The following is an 18433-nucleotide window of genomic DNA, read 5'->3' as shown; positions in this document are numbered from 1 at the left end:
GCTGTCCCCTCTATTTATTATTTCCATTCTTCAGTAACTATTTCTTAGTTATCCTCCTTCCCATTTGGTGGCTAGGGAGACAGTGCTTTTGGAAAACAAGTGAATGTGACCCTGTTGCTGAACCCTCTGTGAGCAGGCAGCTTTTGTTGGAGACATTCAGAGGTTTCTTGCAGCCTTCAGGAGCAAGGCCACCCTGTAGCCGCTCTGGTCCTGTCTGAAGAGGCAGTTCAGGATGTATCTGTGAGAGCTGAGTTCAGCAGGTAGGACATTGACATGGTTGGGTCTTGAGCAATATGGGCTGTCCAGGTGATGGAAAAAGGCTCATTAGCACTATCTCCTATCAAGACACTGCTTGTTTGTAGCCCTCAGTGCCCTGCCAGCATCACTGATGTCCCTGCTGCTGCATATCAAGTTCTGTCTGAATTGCAATCCTCTTGTATGGTACCTGCATGTTTTCCTTAGGTGACACATCCTGTATAAAGAGACATTCCCAGTCTATTCCTGTCAGAGCAGTGTCTGCTCCACAAGCCCTGCAAAGCATTCCCTTCTTTGTCTGCTTCAAGACAAAGCTGCTCCTGTAAACTGTTCCCAATGCTTTATGGAACAGGAAAATAGAATCTGTAGAAGAAAGCAATTTTTCTGATAGCAATGTATGTGTGGAACTCTTGGCATTATCCCCACTGCCTGCCCTCTGCTAATCCAGCTAATTCTTTTCCTTTTGTCCTAGTATGTTTACAATGATTAACTGAATACTGAGTGCTCAGTCTTTTCTGGGGATGTTTCAACCTGTGGTGCTTGCACTGGTCCTGTTACGAAATGTTAGAAGTCCTGCCTGCAGAGCATCTATCTGCCTTCCAGTGAGATGCAGAGAAAGATTAAGACAATATTATGCTAAGCCTTGGAGGTCTGTTCCATCATTAAAAGGACATAGATTTAATTTTGTCCCTCTTGGTTTTTTTGGCTTTTTAGGATTTATACTCCGTTAGGAGTGCACATTAGGACTTGTTTGCTTTACATGGAATTAATAAGTCAGAAAACACAGTTTGGTACACCATGCTGGCATTTCCCCTGTATGGCACGGTACAAAGCAGGAAGTATCAAAGCAGAGATGCCTGGAAGTGAAGGTGCCATGAAGTCCTTGAATTCAGAGACCTTTTTTGGGGGGATGAAAGGAGCTATCTTGAAACAGTCTTTTGCAGCAGGATGTGCACTGTGTTGACCATCTCTGACCAAAAGCCATCCAATACAAGCCTAGACAAAAAAAAAAAAAAAAAAAAAAAAAAAAAAAAAAAAAAAAAAAAAAAAAAAAAAAAGACTCTTTGAATTTATTTTCAGTTCAGTGTGATAAAGATTAAGTCCATGGCTACAGGAACTACGCAGTCCTCACTCCTGGTGTTTTGCACTTCTAAGTGTTTTTCTGGAAAGGAAGCATCTTTGGGAGATGGCATATTAAACCTAGAGGCTTCCAGGAGAAAGTCTGAGCACTAAGGGAGTCTAATGAGAACGGAATAATGCTTTTTGTCTTTGCCCCTTAATCTGCAGGGAGTAGGTTGCCAGTGTCAAGGGATGGGGAGGTGGCAAGCAGCATAAAAAAATTGTTTGCTTGTAGACAGTAAGTCAGAAGGAAAACATGCTTGAAGGCATTGGCCTGTTCTGAGCCATAGCACTGATACCAAAATACTAGTCTCTTGGCATCATCTGCAGCCTTCATTTTGCAATTTGGGGTTACTGGGAGCTGGAAAAAAATATGTAACACAAATCAGCAAGTGAACAAAACAGGTGGGTGAATGTGTCCGAGTGGGGAGTAGCAGGGGGATGAGCAAACATTGTTTAGTAAACACTAACCAGGGTTGCCACTTCGTGTTTAGGTTTGCTAGCAGTCATGCTTTTAAATTTCTGTTTTCCATAAAGATATACAGAGCTCAAACTGTTTCTTCAAAGGTCCCCTCTAAAAAAAAAAAAAAAAAAAAAAAAAAAAAAAAACCACAAAACAGGACTGGAAAATATACTTTCCAAAGAAAGACTGACTAAATTCTTTAACCAGAGGAGCTTGCTGAGGGGAGGCAGCATAATGGTCTTTGCTGCTGAAAGGCTGCTGCAGTACTGAAGGGAGTAATCATCCTTTCTGCCCAGGATGTATAGGAGAGCTGCCATGGCACAGACTGCCTGAGGACACTGTCAAGCCTCTGTCACTGGAAGGCTTTAGGAAAAGTTAGATGAGTCTGTGAGAAATAATGAACATGGGTGTGGGTGATCCTGCCTTGGAGTGTGAGCATGGACTAAATGATCTTCCAAGTTCCCTCCAGCTCTGTTGCATTCTCTCAGGGTTTTCCTGCAGCTGGAACAGCTGTGCCTTGTTCTTGCTTTGGAGGCTCTGAAATGTCAACAATAACAGTGCATAAGTTAAAAAAAAAACCCGAGTCAAACCAAATCAAACCAAAAAAGCCAAACCAAACCAAAACAACCAAACAAAAAACCCCACAACCAACCAACCAACCAACCAAAAAAACCCCCAACCCCCCCCCCCAAAAAAAAAACAAACCAAAACAAAACCAAGAAAAAACCACCAGAAGTGGGAAAAATCATGCAGGAATTCAGCTTATAAAGTCTCAGACCTTTGAGAAAGCTCATTTTAGTAGATGTGGTAATCTCTTAGACAATCTAAGGCAGTGCTGCAGCTTTGAGTAGGGACTGTATACCCAAAGTTACCTTTTTTTTTTTTTAATAACCTGATATATATAGATACATGTAGGTATATATGAAATGGGAGAGAAGGAGCAGCAGTTCCTAGTCATATGTCCTGACTTGCTCTTTTTGCTTCTAAAAAACACATAATTCATTTTTACATCTAAAAAGAAAGCTATGTGATTGCCGAATTTATTGCTCTGGGGTTTTTTTGGGATATCTTCTTTGCAAATTTCATGATGTCTAGAATGGTGGTTAAACTCCATTATGGTTAATGGTATTTTTTACTTTGAAAAGAAGTAACCTGATTCCCTTCTACTTGTCTCTCTGTTTTCTTGGGGTCTTGTGACTTCTTGGGAGTGCCTGTCTCTCTTTTTAGATGTTGTGTAAATGAGGGTGAGAAGTTTGGAGAAGGCAGGGACTGAGGCACTGGGTAACTACAGAAGCATCTTCCCCTTAGTAAATCAAGATAACAGCTCTGTATGGATCCCTTCACAGCGTTCTGTTTTAGTTGCTAAAAGATGAAATGCAAATCCAGTTGGATGTATTCACTGACCTCCTCCTTGGCCTGACCAGCCTTTTGCCGGAAATTTGTTCTCTCTGGGCCACTCAGAGGAGCTGCTGTGTGCAGCTTGGACTGCACAGTCTGTAAGTCTGTCATTCAGCCCTCGTGGCTGTTTCTAAAACTGTCACTCTGTTCTTTGGTGTGCTACAAACTGTTCTCTACAAGGAGAGATGAATGGGCTTGGACTCTTCAGCCTGGAGAAGAGAGATCTGGGCAGAGTTGTGCAGGGAAGAGCAGCATGAAGGAGGCAAATAATAAACAAGGATATGAAGTTTCTCACAAGTTCAAATCTTACACAACATCAAATTGGATGTTGTTTAATGCTGTAGAGGTCAAATGTAAAGGAAAAAGCCAGTAAGGCGTACATGAATTCATAAGCTACAGATGGCTGGAAGCTTGTACAGTGTTCAGTGGGATGCTCTTGAACTTACTTCATCAGCATTTTTTGCTGTGGCACTATCAGAGTAAGGAAGTGGAAGGAGAGACACTGTTGATCTGAAGCAAGTCTGAAGGGAGGTGATAAACTTAGGACTAGAAAGTCCTGAGTCCCTCACTGTTTCTAAAACAGTTGTTTTCATTGTATGCAGCTCTCTGTACCTCTCTTGTTCTAAACCAAAATATATTTCAACATAGCTCTGCTAATCTAAAAATACATTTGAATTTCAGTGTGAATTTTACTAAGTACTAATATGTTCTGAACTGTGTTTTCTCTTCCTTTGTGTCAGTGGAAATAGTGGGCGTGTGGGTCTGTGTGTGTGTGGGCCAACAATGAAAGGCATAGGCTGGGGAAAATTCAGTCAGCCTCTCATTTAAAAATAAATGAAATGGGTAGGAAAACAAATATGCAAATGCTGAGAATTTGGCCACGGAGTTGAGAAGCTCTGGGATTTCCCATTCAGCAGTTGGCTCGAATGCCAGATTTTGTGACTAGAAATACTAGCTCCAGTCCTGAAGCTGAGTTGGTTGTTTGCTGTGGTTGGCATTCTGTTCAGAGAATAGATTCAGGAATGTGGGCTCAAGAGATATTGCAGCTCAGGAGTTACCATGGTTATTAGGAAAATGTGCCAGGAAATCATTAAAGCTCAGTCCAGAAGCACAGTGGATTTCCAGTCCTTCATCATACGGCACAGATGCTCCCTTTGGGCTGAGCAGGGCTGGCTGCTTCTACCACAGATGGACCCCTTGGAATACAGCAGCAAGGGCTGCAGTGTTGCCTGGAGGCAGAAGGCATGGCTTGATTAATCTCATGCACTTCTTGCATGCAGTGGAACAGACTGCTTAGTAGTGGTCTCAGAGAAGAAAATTCCATTTGCAGGAGTTCTTGCACTCTGTGTACACAAACTGGTGTGGCTCCCCCTTCCAGCTCCTCCAAAGTCTGTAAGAAAAGTGCTTAGGAGGCATTGCCATTGGGGTAAGTTGTGCTAAAGAGCTGTTGTGAGAAGAAAAGTGGTCTCCTTTTCCTTTGAATTGGCACTTCCGACGGAAATAGTCTCTTTTACCCCTCAGGGAGGTGTTGGACAAATTAACCGGGCTTTTGAGGCTTTTGAGACAAATCCTCCTGGAACACACCCATAATGATGACATTGTTTCCAATCATGTTTTTAACTCCTCAGCCCCCATCACAAAGGATGAGGTATTTTTGTTGCCCAGTGACAGAGAAAACTCTGTAAAGGAGTCTGAAATTTCATGATTCCATCAATCCTGCCAGAACTGAAATACCTTGAAGTGATGGACTTTTTGGTGGCAGTGAATTTTTTTGCCTGGACAGAGGTGGGGCTGAGGCAGGTGAAGCACGGTGTTGTACATCCATTGTATATCCATTGTTATTGTCATAAATTCTATGCCTGATTTGCACTTGAGTACATTAGACTGGGTTGTCTTTGGATTAGGAAAACCTTTTTTGTGTTAAGCCTGTCATTATCCATAAAGGAACTACGAGGGCAGCCAGATCCTGCTTTTCTTTAGGCTCAGGTTCACAAGTTTGCATAGATAATGCATGTGTTGCTCTCCCTGTGTACAGCTGCTGAGGTACTTTAATCAGATTGCTGCAGCTCATGTTGATTTTGCGCTGATGAAGCTCTGACTGGGTTGTCCTATTTTTACTTGGCTGGCACCTTGCCCTTGCTGTAGCAAATACTGACAGTGCTTGTCAAGGACAACACCAGGGACTTCAGTTCCCTTAAGTGACCTGGGGGAGAGGGGATGGAAAAAAATATTCGTCTTGAATTCACCTTGGCAGATGGCACATCTTGCAGGACATCCTGGGAATTCCAGTGATGTGCCATGAGGAACACAAACCTAACTTCAGATATTTTCTTCTGAAGCCTGGCAATGCCCCATCTCTGTAGCATGTGGGAGCAGGCACAGGCACACACTGATGTTACTGTCCTTATTAAACCAAGATTCCTCTGCATATTTCAATTCTCCCAGCAAATCCAAATGGGCAGAGGGGCATGTGGTATCCACAATAATCACTGCAATGAGGCTGGCATTTACTGTTTTACTTCATTAGGGAGAAATACATGGAGTTGATTCATGAGTTGGCTTCCCTCAACTGCTTCAGTTGTGAAGCACAAATAGCATCCCTAGTCCCTATTCTTTTATCTTTACCCATGTTTTATCTGTGAAAATTCTTCATTGTATTTTCTCAATAAATTAGCTCAAAGTGTTCTTTTTCCTTGCTAAATAGAGCTGACCTTTAAAAACCTGCTTTATGCCTATTTCCTTTGTAGATTCTATTATATTTTATTATCAATTTTTACTTGTAAGAAAGAATATTTTTTACTTCCTTTACTTTTAGTGCTGAACTTAACATTGCTTCATGTGTTGTATTGTCAAAATGGGCCTTTGGGAAATTAATTACTATTGCAGGTGAAGGGTGTTAGGATAAATCCGATAAAAGCATAGTGTTTTTTTTATATTTCTTAACTCTCCTCTTAGATTTAATGTATCCCCTGCAGCAGAAGCCAAACTTCATATGATCCTTTCACCCCCCAGCTTGGCCATGCAAGTGGAAAAATACTCTGGTTAATTATGTCCAGTGAATTTTAATTTTTTTGTTAGAGTCCCAGGCTGGGATTAAAAAATCAAACTTTTAGTATTGAATTTAACCCCACATAAATACCTGCAGTGCATTGCAGAAAAAATAATTTATAAAACCCCAACCCCGATTTGGCATCCAGCCTTTTAAATCCCTACAGTTTTTCTATCTTCATTATTTAGTGCAATCTCTGCAGAAATGACAATTATTTTACAGTGCATATTACTTTCTCTTCACAGGAAATCCTCTTATGTTTTCCCTTCTTGGTTTCATAGCAATGAGTGAGATGTTTTTACATCACATTCCTTGAATTTAGATAGTGATCAAATCTGTAATGAGCTGAAGACATAAGAGGGGATGTCGTGTCCTTTTTCAAAATGTTTCTGATTTGTGGTAAATCCCAAGTTTGATTTGAGAATTGCCCACCTATATCTCCATCCTCAGCTAAAACAAAGCATTTGGCCTGCACACCTTCAGATGCTGGAAAACCTAGATCTTGATTTTTTTCCTTTAAATGCTGCTGAAGAGACTGTCCTGGCTAGTTATAGGGATGTGATGGTCCAGAGAACTAGTTCTTCTGATGTTTTGTTTCACCTTTAAAAGGTGACTTCAGTCATATGAGTGAAAATTTTCCCCTTATATTTTTTCTCTTTTGCCTGTTTTAGGATTCAGTGGACAAATAGTGCAGGGGTACTGAAGTTTCTTCTAGTTTATATATTAGTTAAGGAAATTGGGAAAAATTTTTCAAAAAGTTTCCCTTTCTTGTGCTTGGTACTTTGTAAAACACTTTGCTTTGTGTTTGTTCAGCAAAAATTAGGATATTGTTAGAAATGTATCTTTCTTTTTCATCATACTGCCCTTTGAGAAATTCTGGGTTTTTTCTACTTCTTCTGTACTAAACCCAAAACAGAGCACTGGAATGAGGTTTGGGGAATGCAAAATGGATGCAGAAATGGAATGGGGAAGATACGTTAAATCCAAACTACGCGACATGGTGGGAAACAAAAAAGGGAAAAATGTATCTTAATGACCTAATGCCCTGTGATGATTACAATACAGTGAAGAAAATAGCAGTAGGAATAGAGGACAACATGATGCTTTCTGTGGGAGTTGAATAGTCTCTTGGGTCCTTCCCTAAAGTATGCACCTGTATCACAAATGAGACCATGCTAACTACTGAAACAGGAATTACACTCTTGTAGGTAGCATTTTGAAGTGTGATCTTGGAAATCCTCTCAATACCACACAGGTTTTAAGACGGAAGGACAGGATGCATAAAAGCAGAGCAAGAATTTAAAAAATTCAAACCCACAGGCATCAAAAGCCTGGGTGTTGGAATTAAAATCCCTGTAGATCTGAGGAGCATCCTCTCATCTCCTCATATCTATTCTAATGCTTAAAGCAGATGAATAATACAGGTAATGGCAGAGCTTCTCTCCAATAGCTTGAGGGCTGATTGACAATGAAGTGTAATAAAACCATGTAGCACAGTTTCCTGCTCTTAGACTGGGATATGACCTTCACACTGTCAGATGCTCTTGCTCTGTGATAGACAACAAGAAAATATTTGTACAAAGCATATTCCCAGAAAAAAAAAAAGGCAGTTACACTGGAAAATGCTCTTTCTGTGGAGGGGCAGTTTTCTAGGCTTTGTGTTTGTTTAAGGAGAATGAAAAGGAATGTTCCAAAGATTATTTGGGTAATGCTAGAAATGGGTTTTGCTTGCCCTTCCTTGACTGTGTTTTCCCTGTCCTTGTTTCATACATACAAGCTGTAGAAAATGACAATCCAGGCCCATGAAGCGTTCACTAGTCTGTATAAGTGCTGTGTTTCAGAGCAAAATAAAGACAAATGCTTCAGATTCATCAGTTTCATTCAGTAAATCCTGTCGAGGGAAGGCAAAAAATTGGTTTGAGCAGGGTGAACACCTTCCTATAACTGCAGTGACTTCTACATGTGGAAAGGTACTGAAATTGGAGAAAGTTTGCTTTGTCCTCATGAGTGTAGGGACTTCTCACTCAGGTGGGAGAGGGGATTTGTCTCGAATGAGACCCCTGTAGAGAAAGAATGCAGTTTGAAAGTAGGTAAGCGGCTAATTTATTAGGTTTTGAAATCCCACTTGAGTGTAAAATTGAGTTTGGGGGGAACATGAATAAAGTTCATTCCCATTTCTGTTCCTTTAGAGTAAAAATCCATGGGATGTGCAATGCCACAGTAAATTAAAGGCCAGATATGAGGATTCAAGTAGAATATAATATCATATCTTTCTTTGTTTGTTTGATTTTTGCAGATGGCTTTTCTGCTTTTGCTTTGTAAAATGATGAATTCTAAATGGAACAGCTGTCTGTACAGGGTGGTTTATTTGTTTCCCTTTTTTTCTTTTTCAAATTTATTTATATAAAATCCTTTCTGCTGATGCTAAGCCAAACTGTCAGCACATTTACCTATATTAAAAATGTAGGTGTTCTAACAACAAAGCAATCAAGCCTTAAAAAAATGCCTTTTATCTAAGGCACAGATAATAGGCTTTTCCTTCACTAGTGCCAGTCCCAGCACAGCCTCCTCCACAGTTCTGTGCTACCACATGCCCAAGGGCTGTTGGCATCGGTGTTCACATCTTTTAAATGTTGGTCTCACAGTGGTGTGCAGAACCAAGGTGACCAACAGTGGAAATAATAATATATTTTAGAAGTTCTTTCATGAAGTTTTTACATCAATTCAGTAGGATAGACTAGACTAGATTATTTCCATCAGGGAAAAGAAGAATTGTCTGTTCACATTATTCTCGTTCTCTTGTTTTCTTTGTACTCCATGAGTTCTCATAACATAACAAATTTAAGAAAAAAAAATAAATTACTTAAAAATAGAAAATAAAGAACACCACATGACCTTTTAGTAAGTTGTTGGTCAGTTTTCTAAAGTTGCAAGAGGAAAGAGAATTTGGAATGTGTGTGATGAGGAGGAAATATCTGCTGAGGAAAACCAGAGGTCTTATTTTGCAGCCTGTTGTAATACTGCTTTTACACACTTTTTCTCTCTTCCTCTGGTTCTGGTAGCTCTTCTTTCTTTAGTTAAAGACACCTGGCCCACTATTTTATCACAAAAGGACATTCAGGGCAAAATAAGAGTGGGATATGCTTTTGCAATATTTTTTCTGATGCTCTCAGATCTTCATAGTTTTCCCCTTGGTAAACCTCTGAAGTTGTTATACGTTGCCTGTCTGGTAGCATTGCTAAATTTCTCTTCGAAATTATTGTCTAGTCTCTCCTTGAAGCCATTTCTTGTATCAAAAATAACCTTTGGCAAGGAACTTCCCAGATTTACAGCTCTGCACAGCAGGGCTAAAACCCATGCTGCTGCAATTGGCCTCAATCTATTGAGTTTAGTGGAAAGACACCATTTTACTAAAGCAAAACATTGTCTGTTACAGAAACACCATGAGTTTCATCAGATATATATGCCCACTATGTGAAGTCATCTCTGAATGTTAAATTTTGTTAATTATAAATGAAAGAGCTGCCGGCTGTACATAGGAAAACATGCTGAAATAAAATGAATTTGATGCAATATTTAAAGCAATGCTTTGTTGATAGATAATCTTCCAAAATTTCATGTATTTTTTTGTTACAGCATTATTGAGTTTTAGAGACTTAGTGCTCATCTAAAATTATGTGTATTTACAGTTTTGATATTTAGGGGGTGTGATGGTTCCCTTTCCTTCCTCTTTACTTAGGAGGAATAGAGGTTAGTGCTGGATGTATTGTGCTGACTATAACAAAATCTCGGAGGTGCTTATTGAAAGTACTCTGGGTTTATTTCCAGTCAAGTGTAACATCAAATGTGTAGAGCTCCTTCAGCTTCCTCACAAGTAATTTTGCCATTGTTATTTCTTCATCATTCCCATCAAAGGCCCAAATTTCTCCCCCCCTAATGTCTGTGCAGTTTGTCCTTTGATTTCAAAGAAAGCACACATATGGTTTTGGAGGTGAATGTTTCATCCAAGGACAGTGAAGGCTTTCGTGCTAGCTCTGAAAACTGCTTGATGGCTAGGGTGTGCATTTTCCAGCTGGGCTGAATGAGGGAAAAATTTATTTGCTTCACTTTTTTTTTTTTTTTTTTTAAATAATTTTTCACTGTGATATGTATTATATGAATAAACGGGGAAGATCAGAGTCTGTGGTCTGTCACAAACTTTATTGAGAAAATCCATGCATTTTCAAGTGTCTCATTTACGTTACTTGCAAAAATTGAGCTGTTTGTTTGTTTCAATTGCAAATAGGTCAGGGACTGCCTGATGCAAATTTTTGCCTATGAAATGTTCTGTGATACCACTGCATTTTTTTTGTTGGAAGAGTTTGTTTCTACTGGAATGTAAATATTAATTTATATTTTAAATTACATGTGTTTAAATTCTTCAACATGAGGATCTAGGACAGTTCACAAATGGAACAATCTGTGACTTATCCATGCCTTGATTAATTTTAATTATAGCTATTTCTTAATTTTGAGTTCTCTCACAATTAGGAAAAAAATTGCTTCTAATGAAGACACAACTGCTCAGCTAGAATGGGATTATGGTAATTATTAGAGTTGCAAAGAAATTTGTTTCATAAGCTCTTAGAAGGGTTAGTTATCTGACCAAAAACAAGATCAATGCAGTTGGTGCTAATTAAAGCAAATAGACTAGGGAATAAAAAAAGATTTAATCCTGAATTTATGAATATCATTAAAAGCTGACATGGTTAGTTTGACTTGCATTTTGTGCATTGTTGGGAGAAGAAAAAGTGTTTGCATTTGTAAGACAAGTGGAAATAAGAAGTGACCTTCAACTTTGTAAAGTCTTTAAAAGGAAACTGTTTTAAGGGAATAAATGTGGCTAAGCCTCTAATACAGGCCTTTGGCAAACCACAAATGGCTAGTAATTAGCTCTGCTGCACTGGGTTAATTAATAAAAGGTAGTTTAAAGTAGGCAAAAAGCATATTTGTCCCTTACACTGATGATATAAGTTATGGTAATAACACGGCACTCTTCTTTTTATCTCTCCAGAGAACTCTATTAACATCATATGTTTCTTCTCACCAGCCTCACTGTGATGTGAATAGAACTGCTGCTGCACAGGTGACATAAAGGAGTGTTTATCACTGAATAGCAAGCGGAATTAATGGCAGTGTGCTGAGGGCAAGGGCAGGCACCACCGAACTACAAATATGAGTAAATGGGCTCCCAGAGGGGAATATCACATGTATCACCACAGACCTGTTGTACCCCTGAGCTTTGCCTCTGGGATGGAGCTGCTGGTTCAGGTGTCTTACAGGGTCCTGCAGGGAACAGCAGGGTGCAGTTTGCACCATCCCAGAAGGATGTTTCTGCTCTCTTCAGCATCCACCCAAAGCTTTAAATCTCATTTCAGTATTGCCAGGAGTAGATTTGATGGCAGAGGGGCAGGCTGGGCTCTCACTGTACAAGCTGGATGCTGGACTGATAGATGATTGCCCAGCATTGCCAAAATCTCATCCCTTCTCAGAATTCCTGCCTTATAAGGGTAGGGCAAACCCAGAGGTTTTGGCCTTCCCTTTCATTTCTTTCTTGTTTTAGGAACAAGTTCTCCCAGAGCAGTGGAAATAGCTTCCTGGAAAGCTAGAAAACCAGGAATGGAATTCTCATACTCTGTCCTCCTTTTGTGTTTATTATTAATCAATGATTAATAGAAGCCATGACAATGATTTTTATAAGACTGATATATCTTAGAAACGTTTTAAAAAATGTTACAGATAATTATAAATAACATACTTTCTTCTTGAATTCCTTATTTTTCTAGTATTTGGGTAATAAATAATTACTGCAGTAATTGAGCAAGCATTACTAAAAATAATTAATCTTTCATGTCATTATTTTTATATGGGCTTTATGATTTAATGTATAATGGTATAAATAGTGATAAAGTGAACCTGTGTTCTGGAATGAATCTTAGACTCACTGATAGAGATGAATAGATGTAAGTTTGTATGAATGAGCACAGAGCATACTGAGGACAAGAGGTTGTTCCCTTAGGCCTCTGGGCACATAAACAGGTTCCTTTGGGTTGTCAAGTTTTGGCAGCTCCAAACAGAGTTGGATTCAAGTAAATTGATGAAAACTTGGCTGATGAGGCTCAGAAGGCTGGTGAAGAAAGCTGTTAGTGACATACAGGTTTTCTGCTTGCATGCATAAAATGAGTTTTAATGGTACGTAATCTGGAAGAAACAGATTGAAAACCACTGCTAAGGGCAATACACACTTAAATGCAAAAAAAAAATTCCTAAAGATGAGATGAACCACAGTAAAACCATGTCTTCAGCTAGAGAAAATCAAGATGGCATCAGTGATTTCACACAAGCACCCTGGAAAGATCTGGGCACTGAGAGTTTTGAAGCTCAAATTATGGCAAAGCAAATCCTAATGGAGTTCTGTAGTGTAAAGGATAAGTTGATTGCCTGTTTCCTCTCCACCCACCCATCACAATTGAATCAGCAGTATAAGCAAGTTACTTATTTTTCAAAAGTCAGACATACTGTATAAAGGAGATTAATATACAGTAAGAGGGAAAAAATAAAATGAAAAAAGGCAAATAAGAGAACAATCTGTTTCCATTTAAGCTGGTGTAACTCTGTTGCACTGCCTGCATCTATACCAGGGGAGTTCAGATCAGCATTCACTTCTTGTCCTGGAGATTGAATTTATCTCCCACAGCTTTTATTTCTGTTCATTTCCCGAGCTGCATGCTGTTGTGCCTCTTTCTTCTTTTAATAATTTGTTTCACAATAATACTTCAGAGGCATACCAACTAAAATGAGGAAGAGTACAGAACCCATAATTGAAGCATATTTTTCCTCTCACTTCAGAGATTTGCATGCTGTTAGTGTTACCACAAATGGAACTCAGCCTAATTTTGATAACAGTGGTGCCTTTTTAATCAGAGAACGGGATTCTTCTGTGGAACAAGATTTCAATACCATTTTCACCTGCTTCTTGCCTTGCTCCGTGCTCAGCAAGTTCATGACACTTTAATTGCTAACAAGTGGAATGTTTTTATTTAGAGTGATCTTTACCTATCTTCTGGATAGCTTAAATGTTGTTTTCTTCAGTGCTTGGATGTCAATCACAGAGAAAGAAATAATTACTTAATTACACAGCGATTCAGCCCTGAGAAACTCTTGCCTCAATGAGGAGTTGAGACGATTCTGGTTTTTTGACTTCCCCCCGCTCCCCCCCCCGCACATTATTTTTGCAGAAACATTTATAATTAATTGCATTTTTTTTTTTAAACTGTCTCAATTTAGATGTTTACCCAACTACTGTGAACATGGAGGAAAATGCTCCCAGTCCTGGACCACCTTTTATTGTGACTGTAACAATACAGGCTACATGGGAGCCACCTGCCACAACTGTAAGTAAACCCACATGCAGTCTTAATTTGTATTACGTCCACATCATAATCACGTGGTCATTAGACATTTATTAGAATTTAGCTGGGCTGAGCTGGCTGATTGTAATCTGTGTGGTGCTTTAAGTCAATTTTACCACCCTGGGCTTTGTTTTTAGATCATATGAAAGTCTATGTTGCAAGAACACAGTTTTTGACAGTTTATGATTTTGAAATTTTGCTGAACTATTTTTTGGGCTGCTGCTATTAGCAAGAATACAGAAACATTCAGCTACTGAAATCAACAGCAAAAGGAATATTAAGGTGTCTTAAAAGTTAGCCCCCCCATCAAACAGTAGAGGCACAAAATACTTTGGATATTGGTAAAAGACAGAGAAAGGAAAAGCCAAAATAAAGCCTCTTCATACAGCTGACTAAAAGGGAAAATAGAAAATGAAGATAAACTTCCAGTTCTAACAAAGGAAATAAAGAGAAAAAAAAACAGTGAGTAAGTCTAACAATTCCAGGAATACAACTGTAACCACTCTGGATGCTTGATGAGCACTTGGACTGCAGATAGAATGACATTGGTGAGATGGGTTTTTTTTTTTTCCCCTGTTAAACTAAAAAGCAGAAGAGAATAAAAGGTACTTAGTGGTTTGAAGCTGAGAATATTGGCAACCATACTGTCATTTTGGAGACTTTAATGGTTTACTAGTTAACAGTGAAAGCATTTGTGGGTTATGCAGCTGACAGGAGAATCTGTTGAGAGATCTGTTCATAGATTTGTCACCTGAACTCTGCATTGTAAACACAAAGGAAGCCAAGGGTTTTGTGTGGAAATCACGCCAAGCCAGATGAAGAGAGGGAGAGGGAAAAGGCTGACTTTGTAGTTTTAAAAAGAGGGCTTCTTTGTCTCCATTGCTCTTGTTGTTCCAAAAGGCATCACAACTCTTCAAAGCTTGTAGGGCCATAGCAGAGTATTTACACCAGCTGATGACTGGCACAGAACTAGGTGGGCAGATCAGGTGGTGAGAAGGGAGAGGCTCTCTGGGGAAGGAGGAAAGCTGTCACTATTGACTGTCAAAGGTGATTAGGGACTCTCAACTCTGGGCTGCATCTGTGCTGTCATATTAGCTAGGGGCCTGAGGCTCAGTGTGTCTGTGCCATCTCAGTGTGGCTTCTGTCCAAAGGAGACCATTCATTGCCACGGAGAACTGGTTCATGATTAGTTTTCCCCACAGACACTTGCATGGAGCTAGTGAAGCCTCCTGCTTCTGTCAACTCGTGTCTACACTTCAAAGGCACGTACATAGCTGCTGTTGTTTAAGGTTCACTGATGTGAGACTACTCTGAAAATTTTCTCAGGGAGCTCTTGTGTAGAGCTGTGCACACCTGTGATGTATAGCTATTCACCTGCTCAGCTTATTTACAACTGATTTATCAGCAGCTAATTTGATTCCAGCTAGATTGTGGAGCCAGCTACCCTGTGAGCCAAGCAGTGCTGATAAACGGCCACATTAGTCTGGAGAAATGCATTCATCTGCTTGAAATATACAATGAAACCAATTCAAAGACGGTGGGCAAACGCAGACTGTTGATAAGAAACTTGCAGAACAAGAGACGTTATCACTTTCAGCTGATAGTGGTTGATGTGCAGGAATACCTTTTAGCAGGTGAATGAAAGGCACAGATTTGATCACAGCATAACTCCAGAATATCCTCAATGTATGGGAAACTCTCCAATCATGTAATTCAGTGTAGTTCTATCAAAGTAAAACATCTAATTCTGTATGGTATGAAACAGTACCTCAAGAGATTTTTATTTTTCTAGAACAGTGATGCTGACAGGCCTGAAATTGAACTTATACCATTATAGAGAGGCTATTCCTTTTATTAAACTGCCCTTCAGACCCAAATCTATGCAGCAGCAAGGGAAAGATTTAGCTGGCAATCTACTGCAAGCAAAACAGTGTGAATTGTTTCAGTGCTGCCTGGATTTCTTTTTTGTCTGAATTACATCACTGTAGGTTTTGCCTCATTTTGGTATGGTAAGAAGTGGGTGCCACTGGTTGAAAACCATAAAAAGACCCATTCTTTGTCATGCTTTTAGGTGGAACTGCATGACATGCATCTGCAAGCCATATTTAATTGGTTTATCTCTCACCACCTCAAACTGGGAGATCTTACCATTTTAAGAACTGAGATCTTGAGAGAAATTGCCCCTAACTTACTGTCATCAAATATGAAGTGTTGAAATACATTTTATGGTTGGTACATAAGCAACAGAAACTTGGCGGAATAAGGGAAACAGAAATTGGCAAACCTGAAACCACTACACTTATTTTTAGTTCCAAATATTGACAGACCACAGTGGATCCTGCTGTGAGGAGCAGCTAACAATACATACTCTCTCTTCTCCAAAGAGTTTGCAGCTAAGTTTCTGAGGGTATAAAAACATGCTGGCACAGGAGGTGGAATGCCAGAAAGGCTTCATCAGCATCACAGGTGGCAGTTTCTGTCTACTAGGTGCATAATTATTTCCAGGCTTTCTTATAGCAAAATAGTCATAACGTAGAGATTAAAAAGAGGAAGAAATTGAGTGCTTGCAGACATGGAGTGACATGGGAGAAAGCAATAATGTGCTTGTTTGAAAAATATAAGGCTATGGCCAGAGGAATTTGACATTTTTGACAAGGCAAATGTCAGAGTCATGACAGGTAAAGAGGTTGGAAATGTGCCATGAAAAGCAAAGATAAATAGTTTGCATTTGATGCAACATGAGGGAATTAGACAGTGTCAGAAAAGAACACTAAGTTGATAGAAGACACAGTTGGGACAGTGTTTGCAAGACTGTGTCAGATATGTAGGACAAAATTGTGTCTGGCATATCTGAAAATGGGTAGTTGAAATTCAAGATGTGTGGATGAAGCAAAAGCATGCACATGAAGACATATGGAAAGAGCTACCTAACTCTAGACATGGCCTTAATAAAATCTTACTAGAGGCAGCTACTTGCCTGCAAACCTCAGGTATCCTCCTGTTCACTCCAAGCCCCTTCTGATCCTGAAGCTCCTAAACTGCCACAGGATGTTTGGCTATCTGCCTGGTCCAGATGCAGTCCACTACTGAAATGGGATCTGGTCCTGTCCCATTAAAGAGTTATTTTGTAGCAGGCAAGTTTCACACTGAAGTGTCATCTGGTCCTGCCTCCATTCTCCTCTTCTCTGAACTTAACTGTAAATGCAAGTAAAATCTTAAAACCTGTCTGTGTTTTCTGGGTTTCACTAGTCTCACTGTTTTTAACAGGTAGTTTCTTGCAAAGCTTATTGCCTGATCCATAAGCACATTTCTTTTTTTAGTAACAGTTAATCCTCCTTTGCTAGCTGCCACATGGAATGTTATCAATACCTTCCAAGTCTTTTGTTGCTGTTGTGGTTTGTTTTGGCTTTGGGGTTTTTTCCCCTTTTGGATTTACATCTCATCATTACACCTTCCAGTGCAATTCACATCTTCTCCCTGGCTAGTCACAGCACTGATGAGCACTTGTGTTTCCCTCTCTGTACTCTCTGTAGCTGTGAAACCCCAAAGCACATTCTCAGCCTTGCTCTCACAAATGCATGTGGATGTACAATTAAAATGTAAATGTAGAATTGGTGCTGACTGTCTCCAGATGCCCCTTTCACCGCTCATATTTTGGGGAAACCAGGACTCATGGAATAACTGTATAGGATGTAAAGCCAACTGTTGGTGATTTACATTTGATTGTGTAAGAGTGTTTTTGTGCCTTGGTTTCTCCACCTCTGTTGGAAATAGGATCCAATTTGCAGATACATTAAAAGGTGTGTGATCTATATCATCTCCTGAAATTGTGTGGGCTCTTTCTTTTCCAACTTATTGCTACTTGAGCTTATCTGTAGCTGAGACAGTGCTTTGAGGATACAATCGTATTTCAATCTCTAAAATGTATGGTTTTGCTTTATCTTTTAAATGTGCTTCACATAGCTTGCATTTAGATGGATTGGAAGATGAGCTCAGCTGAAGCCTTTTGATGATTTATACTTTCCCAGTTTCTCCAGTGTGGTGGGTAGCCTGCTGATCTGTCAGGTATTGGAGCAGCCTGATAAAATCCAGATAGGAGAGGATCCATTATGTAATCACATGTGTGACCCATAGCAAAACAAATAATAATGCAATGTTAATTTTCTCTTTTCCTCCTTTAGATACAAACACTGATATTAGTACACGGCTTGGGGAAAAGGCCTGGGTGGGATTCAGCTAATCCATCTTTTGCTGCCTGGTACTGTGACATCCAAGTTAAGAGAGTGGTCTGGTCGCTCTCTACATGTGAAAAGGGGTGTGAGCTCCTTTCAGAACTTAACTAATCTCATTGTGAGACAGGGTGTCCATGGTTCAGGGACCACCTCTGAAGTCTGCAATCTGGGAGGCTGTCCTAGCTTAGACATAGAGTAGGCAACTGAAGGTAGGTCAAAATTATAGGTGGAAAAACCTACATAACTGAATTACAGATCTTAATTTTATATATCTATATCTATATCTATACCTATATATGTACCTATAAATTAATATATGTATTAATTGAAAGTGCATAGTTTAAAAGCTGCATAGTCATTCCTCTCATATTAATAATTCTTGTAATTATCATGTGATAGTAAGAGTAGACCAGTGTAAAATGGCCCTGAGATACAGAATGTTGTAACTTTATTGCAAGATAATGAT

General features: G+C 39.5%; 1 protein-coding gene across 1 annotated transcript in view; it reads left to right on the top strand.

Moving 5' to 3' along the window:
- Positions 1–18433, top strand: part of CNTNAP5 (contactin associated protein family member 5) — a 266113-nt gene that overhangs the window by 150288 nt on the left and 97392 nt on the right. The window contains exon 11 of the mRNA XM_066323037.1: positions 13611–13717. Within this exon, the coding sequence (XP_066179134.1) occupies positions 13611–13717 (107 nt within the window). The remainder of the gene's footprint in view (positions 1–13610; positions 13718–18433) is intronic.

The sequence above is a fragment of the Sylvia atricapilla genome, chromosome 7 (genome assembly GCF_009819655.1).
Source record: "Sylvia atricapilla isolate bSylAtr1 chromosome 7, bSylAtr1.pri, whole genome shotgun sequence".
Lineage (NCBI taxonomy): Eukaryota > Metazoa > Chordata > Aves > Passeriformes > Sylviidae > Sylvia > Sylvia atricapilla.
This window is presented reverse-complemented; position numbering and strand designations above follow the sequence as displayed.